At 48.7% G+C, this 8,477-nt stretch overlaps 1 protein-coding gene across 1 annotated transcript in view; it reads right to left on the reverse strand.

The window, feature by feature from the left end:
- ITGAV (integrin subunit alpha V) overlaps positions 1–7,888 on the reverse strand; it is a 40,119-nt gene extending 32,231 nt beyond the window's left edge. Inside the window, exons 1-2 of the mRNA XM_050339742.1 lie at positions 7,585–7,888; positions 4,406–4,538 (exon numbers count right to left, since the gene is read on the reverse strand). Of these exons, the coding sequence (XP_050195699.1) occupies positions 4,406–4,538; positions 7,585–7,769 (318 nt within the window). The 5' untranslated portion in view covers positions 7,770–7,888. The remainder of the gene's footprint in view (positions 1–4,405; positions 4,539–7,584) is intronic.
- Between the last annotated feature and the right edge of the window lie 589 nt (positions 7,889–8,477).

Consider the following 8,477-nt stretch of genomic DNA (forward strand, 5'->3'; position numbering starts at 1 on the left):
TTGGAATGGAGACTCAGGGTGATTCTGCTCTCTCAAATTCCCTGGCCAAATAACGGAGGTATTTCTCTAGATGTCAGACAAGCAGCTAAGTGCATCAGCCCTGCCATTCCTTGCACGCCAAACCGTAAAGCACATTAGGAAAAACATAAAGATGACCTGAAGATTTTCCTAGAAAAGCACATCTGGGCACCCCTCTGCTCACTGCTTTTGTTGTCTGGCTCGGTGAACTTCTGGTCCTCCCCTTGTACATTAAATGAAGCGTGAGGGAAACCCTTGAAATTTTCAAGGATCTCTTTCCTGAGCAAGATTACTGAAAAAACATCTGTAAAATTTGTTACTACCTGTGAAAACTGTGCTCTGCCAGTCCATGAAGGCTGTGGAAGGACCCAAGGGAAGCGAGATTGATGTGTCTTTAAAAATGGGTTTGGACCTTTGTCTCAGAACTGATCAGAAACAGTAAATGGGCTGCTGAACGAAGTGAATTCCCGTTACAGTTCACCTACAGGAAGTATGTTTTTCCTGGAAAAAGCTGTGAAGCAGCTGGCAGATGAAGCCACTTTCTAGGAGTGGAGCCACCCCTCCAGTCAGCCTTGTACAAAGAGCAGCACAAGGGCTTGGCCAGCAATCAGAGCAGTTTTTTCACCGATTGCTTTCCCAGATACTTTCTTTCTGACAAAATTCAGAACACTTCCCTATTTCCATGGATTAAAACAAAACAAACAAAAAACCACCACCAACAAGAAAACAAACAAACAAAAAACCCATAACTTTTCTGTCACAAAATCATCTAGTGTGGAGAATTATAAGAATGAATGAAGATAAATATTTACCCACCTTGAGCTATAACCTGTGATTTTCGATTACTTGAATGTGAAATCTTTGCAACACCTTGCAAAGAAAGGGATTTATTACTATTGATTCTGCTTATGACAATTTTGAAGAACAAGTGCTACCCTGAGTACATAAATTTCCCCTCAGTGCTTGTCCTGAAAAAACGCGTCCTCCTACACATCCTGAAACTCTGAAAGTTAACTGAGACAGAGGGGGAAAATCCCAAGGGATTTTACAGAATGATTGGATTGAAACTGTGGTAATGCTGCGGCAACTTCAGCAAGAAGTCAAGATACACAAGAATACAAAGAGCAGAAACTTCAGCTTTGTCATAGAGGCACCTTCAGCTATTGAATTAACAAGGTAAACAGAAACAAAGGAAAAAAAAAGTTTTCAAATCAGATTCTACCTGGACAGGCAGGATAAAATCTGCTACAGTAACAGCAGCCCTGCTTCCTAGTTCAGTTTGGCACCAGCACCAAGGAAGGTGTGAGTGGTGCAAGTGAGGAAGCTGGCCCTGGTGGTGGGGTCCTTTTCAACCTTGATCTCTGCACGCTTCTAAGAGCAAAGGGCAGCCTGAAGCACACACCTATTGGTACGAGGCTGAAATGCTGAGAAGCCCCACGGCGAAGCATCTTTCCATTTGGGAAGTGTTAATGTGTGATACAAAGGTTTTTGCCTTCCAAAGCCACCATACAGACCAGAATGCCAAAAGCAATTAGTACAACGTGCACGGCAACACACACAGACACACAGACAGAGTATTCTCCAGGGTACTTCTATGTGAGTGTAACCACCATGCTGGGAGAGCCCCCTTCCCCTTTGCAAATTTTCCCTGCCCCTGGCAGAGGGAGGTTGGAATGAGATGATCTTTAAGGTCTTTTGCAACCCAAAACCATTCTATGATTCTATGAAACACGTTGCCTTTTTAAAGTGAGAAAAGATGCTGGGTAGGAACAGTGCAAAAACATTCTTGTTTAAAAATTATAATTTATGCTTTGATGGTTTTTTTTTTATGTTACAGGTTAGGTGGTGAGGGGAATGAGAAAGAGGGAGACCCAAATTCCACTGCTGGACTCCTGCTGCCCAGCTCTGTCCTGGCAGAGCTGAGAGGTCACCCACGGGAAAGGAATAAACAAAGTAGTAAATTCCATACTACAGGAAGTATCAGCTTAATGACTTATCCCTTTCCTCCAGTGGAGCTGGGGTGAGGGCAAATGCAAGCAACAAGCAACCTAAGGGCTGGAACAAGTCCTCCAAAGATTAACATCAAGCAGCTGTGATACCTTCCCTCCTGGGCTACGTAAGAGCTTTGGCATTTGCTCCCAGAAATGACCACTCTGCTGTGCAAATATGTTAAAGTCCAGGGCAAGAGTCAGAAAATAAAACCCAATTAGAAGAGTACTCTGAAGAAACACATCTAAGTAATGATGCAGAACCTGTGCTGGTTCTTCTGTTAAAAAAACAGATAAATAATCACGGGGGGTGGGGATAAAACATGTGCCTTGTATTGGAGGGCTAAGCAGCATCTCTGCAGTTACAAATTGCATTGCACCGGTGCTAAGCAGTGATGGACGGACCTGAATTCTCGCAGAGGTTGCATTTAGTCACCTACCCAAACCCCCTCTGCATCAGCACCACAAGTCAGTGGTCAAATCTTCCACTTCCTGATTCCTCAAGGCGGATCCCGAGCATTCCCAGCCCCTGTTCCCTGGGGAGGCAGGGGCAGGCAGGAGTGGGGGTTTACACTGTGCTGGCAGTGACACTGTCATCAGGACACAGGGAATCGACCCCTTGTCATCGTGCATAGAGAAAAAAAGACAATTTTTGTGTGTGTCTCAGGGCACTCACTATTTTACTGCGCTGAAATACAATGCCCCTTTTTCATCGGCAGAATAATTGACAAATGCATTATTTCCCCTTTCACTGCCTCAGAGCGGGAATGAGTTAGAGTAGGCCTGAAATAAATCCTCTTAAGCCAGTTATGATCCACTACTTCTACTGTTAAACTTCCAAGTGATTAACATGCCTGGTACTTAAAGGCAAATGATGAGCAAAACACTGTTTGTTTGCCCAGTAGCAAATACCTTGACACACAGGAAAGCAGCTCAGCCTCTGTAGGTACCTGCTCTGCCTGGCACATGTAAGAGCAAATATTCACAGTTATAAACAGAGCACTGCAATTCCCGTTGGAAGATCCATCTACAACCTACCTCATCTTTCCCCACCAGAAGGGTTTTTTTTTGTTATAGTATTAGCAATGTTTAATAATTAGGGACGTCCAGATTCCTTCTTTAAATTAAAAACCCAACCTCCTAGAACACAAATGTGTTCTTTTAACAGCAAGCCCGAAGTGAAACAGACAAAACAATAAACAACAAATTAAAAAACAACTTTCCTGTCTCACACTGCTCAGACAAAACGTCACACTCAGCAGCTTAGGAGAGATCTTCAGTAATGTGACAGAAAAATTCCTGAAGAGTGAAGTGAAGAGACTGAGGACAACTTGGGTTTTGCCTGTACCATTACGTACCACATTTCTTTCTGCAGGAGGATTGGTGACATAAGAGCCTTCACAAAAACACGTGGGGACTTCAGAAATCTGGTGTGCCTTTAGCAGTGGAACGGGAAGAAAGAGCTTCCCCACTGCACGGTCAGGATTTACAAAGGTGGCACCGAGCTCAGAGCCCTCAGATTGCCAAGTCAAAACAGAGGCAAGAAGGAATTGCAACCAAGCAGACCTGAACAGCACGGGTGCTTCCTCTGCCCCACCACGTGGGTCTCGCTAATCCTCCACTCCCACCACATGGGAAGGTTTTTTTCCCGCTGGCCTGAACCACGCTGTGGAAAACGGGATCCAACACGGAGTGGCTGGAGCGGGAAAGCACAGGCACTGTGCTCTCATGTGACCTGCCACAGCCTGTGGGAATCACCCTGTGCACCAGAGCATGAAGAGTGACTCCCGTGTTTAATGTCCACATTGCTGCTGCTTGGCTTTTCTGTGCTTCAGAAAGGGGTGAAGAATGCCTCTGACCTGAGGCACCTCGGCGCTGCTATCACAGATGCCACAAATGTTATGAAGCTACATCTGAGGGGAAAAATTAAACAAACCCAAACAAACAAACATATTTTTCCACGGTTTTTAGCTTATGCTCCTGGTTTCAGACGAAACTTCTATTTCTGCCCATAACCACCTTTGCTGATACTGAAAAGGATCTTTCCTCACATGTCATGTTCTTAATAGGCAAAAAATCCCTCGGGGTTTACTGGGAGTTGGGTTGCCAAATGTTTTAGGATTGCTGTAAAGTACAGAGGGGAAATATAAATAGAATAAAACACAAGAAGAATAACGTTTGCTCACTCAGGCTTTCAGCACAGACCAAGGACAACCGAATTCTACAAAAGAGAGGGCAGAGGAAAAGGGAAACACAAACAGGCCTTGAGGAGTTGCCAGTCCAAAACCAGCTGCATTCACACGGCCCATGAAGAAACCCCCATGAACTTGAACCCCTCCTGCTTCCCCACAGCATCAGCAGAGCAGGGACACCCCATCTCCCCTCACAGCGACCCCCAGGTTACCTGTGTCATCAAACACAATGGGCTGGCAGTTCCTGTTGGAGTTCCAGTTGCATTTGAGCACCTGCCCTCCTTCCACAATGTTCTGCTGGGTGGTGTTTGCTTTCGGAGCTCCCACCAGGAGATACGTCCTGCAGCGAAGAGAAGAAATGAAACAAGGGTTTCGACAACTAAGGCACAGGTGTTGTTACTTTATGGCACCTGAAGAGCTAATAAAGCAAAAGCCTTGCCCACTCAAATACAAATCTGACTAGAACTACTCTGAGTTTCAGAGAAATTCATAGGAGGTCTTAGGTCTTGGGTCCTTAAGCAGGCAAAAACCCCTCAGAAACGTTTACCATAAAGAAGAGACAAAGAAGATAGAGAAAATTAAATGGTCCTGTGCTACTTAAAATGATATCTAAAATTAAACAAACACATTTTATATTCTTTTCTTTTTTCCCTTTAAAGCAAACAAACAAACAAACAAACACCAACGCTGTGGATGCAGCAGAACAGGAAGCCACGTACTCTTGCAATTTACGAAAGCCATCAGTTGACACAATTTCTGGCTAATTTTGTGCAGAAGGGTAGCTCAAGGAAGTCAGTCAGAAATGGAAGCAACGTCTAAACAAAAGCAGTAGAGCACTCTGAGCTCAGCATGTTCTCAACGTGATGAGTCAGCCTCCTGTGAGAGAGCGCTCTTGTAAAAACAACCCCCGAGCAGCCGAGCGATCAGCCAGGGGTTTGTATGCTAATGAGCCGCTACCGAAATTCATCGCACAGCCATCAGTTTCTCGTTAGGATCTGCTGCGCTTTTCTACATCTCTGCCGGGACACCGAGCCTGCACAGGTGGCAAAATTCAGGAGCTGCAAAGTCAGAACCGGACCAAACGAGGTTCCTGGGGTCTTCCAAAAATCTCCCAGGAACCCCAGGACCTCTGAGACGCACTTCACTCATCAGCACTTCCTTGAGGAAGTCAATTTGAGGCATAAAAGTGTGTATAGAGGACATAAGAATCAAATGCTTCCTTTCCTCAGGATCTGTCTGCTCCTTGCTTCCCCTCAGAGTGCCTGAGAGAGGACCCAGCTTGCAAGAGCAAGTCTTATCAGGCACTGTGGTTCTTCAGTTTTGAAATTGGTTTAGCTGAACAAGCTGCAGGACTGGTTGGAGGGGATGTCGACAGGCAAGCAAATCCAGGCTTATCAAACTTGCTGGTTTCAACAGTCATCTCCAGGCTTGGAGACGGAAAGAGCTCCAAGCTCTTTTTGGTACAGAGCTGAGTTAATGTTTCTTAACGTGTAAGCACCAGGTATAAACACGTAGCACCTCACCAGCGCTCAATTCATACGAAGACCAACACAAGCTACTAGTTTTCAACCTGTGTGAATTTTCAGAACCTTAAAAATTTCCTCGCGTGGACCCTGATAGAAAATCCAGGCTCGCTGGCAACCCATTTGTTTTCCTTAGTTGCCATTCAGAGACTATCTAGATTTCAAGGACAGGAATTTGGAGCGCTTTAATCGACTTAAAATGTTCTCTCTGGGCTTAAAAATAAACACCATAATGCCAAGTAAAGAAACGCATCAATTATTATAATTACAATCCATTAAACAAGCTACCGAGCTCGTCTCCTGTTCTACTCTTGCACTACCAGCTTTCGAAGCACCCCCCAGACACAACACCACCACTCTGACTCCTGGAACAGGACTTCCATCCTGGACTTCTAAATATGCTTTAGTTTGGCATCCAGCAGGTCAAAATAGACTATGAAACAGCAGCTTGAGCATTCAAGAACTAATAACATGCCTTTGTTGTCAGGCTAGTCAATCCAAACAGCTTCGGCTCGGCTAAACTGACTTGGTCTCTCATACTCATGTAAAGGACAGGTGATAAACTCACCAGAGCAAAAAGAAAGGCATAGCTTAGCAAGCACAAACAAACTTTCAGTGACAACAAAAAAGCTGAGGAGAAAATTCCCTTACAAATATGCAGCAGTCCACCGTGCTGCCTGAAAACCTCACTGTTCTCTTTCATAGCAGTGCACTTGGAGGTCAGCAGTTCTTATAAAAATAATGGAAAGCTTCCAAATAGTGATTTCATGGAGACCTGGGTCACATAATTCCTTATCAGAAAGCGAGGAAGAAAGTTTACTACGGGCATTTACCACTCTCTTGATAACTCTGCAGCCACACATGCTGACTTAAAAATACAGGGAGGGACAAAAATAGAACTTTTTTTTTCTTTTAGCACAAAGGCTTACAGGGTTAAGATAGCACAGAAAGATGGTGCAAGTCAAGACAGGGCGGCTTCTAATATATGTAGGCATTAATGCAATGCAAACAAGGCTAGATGATGTACTGCAAAAAAACTTGTTCAATACTTAGAGAATTTGTTAATGAGCTAAAAGTTAAGGGGGAGAGAGAGAATATCCCCTCAGCACGACAAAAGCCAGCAGCTTTTCCAGTTTTACAGCCCCTTCCTAAGATTGGAAAGGAGTGGGGGGAAAGTGGCAAAAGCTGGATGTTACTGTAGCCCCGCACTTGAGAACCACAGCCCGATTCATTCTGGCAACACGAGGATTCAAAGGTCTGAGACGCGCCAGCTACTCACATTGCCTTTGACGTGAAACGGGAACATATGAAACGGGAACATATGCAGGAAGCAGATGTGGAAGGTGCTTACATGCAACTTTTGGTTCCCCTTGCTGCCTCCTCAGCTGTTCAGTGACCCGCACAACCCGAACACGGCACTACCGCAAAGCGCACTCAAACCAGAGGACGGCAGAACTCCCCAAACGCCACCACCTCACGAAGCAAAACCCCATAACCTTCATCTTCCTACGCTGTGTTTACCATCACCACCCTCCGCACGACAGCAGGCTATGCTGTCCATCGCGCAGCGCCGAAGCCCGGGACTGGGTCTGGCTCCCCGGGAAGGGGGTCTGGGCATCCAGAGCGGCCCCGGGGATGAAGGGATGCGGACTGGTCCTTGCTGGGCAGCGCCGGGGAGGGGCGCGGCTCGCTCCGAGCCCCGGGGGTGCTGAGCAAAGGCTCCGGCCGCTCCCGGCCCAGCTGGACCAGCGGCACCGGGACTGCTCCGGCCGCAGCATCGCCCTCCCCTCCCCATCCCCGGCCAGCACAGCACCGCCCCGGCTCCAGCGGCTCGGCGGGGCAGGAGAAGGGACGGGCACTTACGAAGACGGGTCGGGAGCGAAGAAGTCCACGGCGAAGCCGAAGTAGCTGCCCGCCGGGCCCGAGTAGACGGCCGGGCGCTCCACGTCCAGGTTGAAGGCACCGGCGGGGCGCAGCGCGGCGCCCAGCACGACCAGCAGGACCGGCATCGCCTCCGGCAGCAGCAGCATCGCCCGCAGCCGCGCCATGGCCCGGCCCCGCTGCTCCGGGCGCGGCTCCGCCGGGATGGGATGGGAAGGGACGGGATGGGACGCGGCGGCCCCGGCCGAGGGGGCGGAGGGGCCGCGTTTCCCGCGGCGGGGCGGGGACAGGGACGGGAGGGAGGGAGCGCAGCCACTTCCCCTTTCGGCTCGGGACGGGCCGGCAGGAAGGAGAGGCGGCATCATGTGGTGCCGGGGGCGGGCTCTGCTCCGCTCCCAGCCCGGCCCGCCGCTCCTTCCGCCCGCAGCCGGGGGAGCACGGCCCTGCCCCGCCGGGAACCCGGCATCACCCTGCCCCAGACCAAGGGAATCCTTCCCTGGGGGGCGGCGAGCCCCTGGCACAGCCTGCCCAGGGAAGCCGTGGCTGTTCCCACCCCTGGCAGTGCCCAAGGCCAGGTTGGATGGGGCTCTGAGGAACCTGGGATAGTGAAAGGTGTCCCTGCCCACGGCACGGGGGTTGGAAATAGACGATCTTCAAGGTCCCTTCCGACCCGCAGACCATTCTGTGGGTCCGCGAAGCAGCGCTAGAAAGTAAGAAGAGCGGGACACATCCGTGCCTGGTCGCGGTAGGTCCTTCTGCTAAAGCCTTTCTGAACAAGGCTGGTCTTTAAGGAAAGCTGTTAACGCAAGCACAGAGTGAAGCAAGTGCCAGTGTGGACCCAGCCATGGAGGGGAAAAACCCCTAAGGCATATTTT

This window comes from Myiozetetes cayanensis, unplaced genomic scaffold, assembly GCF_022539395.1.
Source record: "Myiozetetes cayanensis isolate MyiCay16 unplaced genomic scaffold, myiCay2020 scf9, whole genome shotgun sequence".
Classification (NCBI taxonomy): domain Eukaryota; kingdom Metazoa; phylum Chordata; class Aves; order Passeriformes; family Tyrannidae; genus Myiozetetes; species Myiozetetes cayanensis.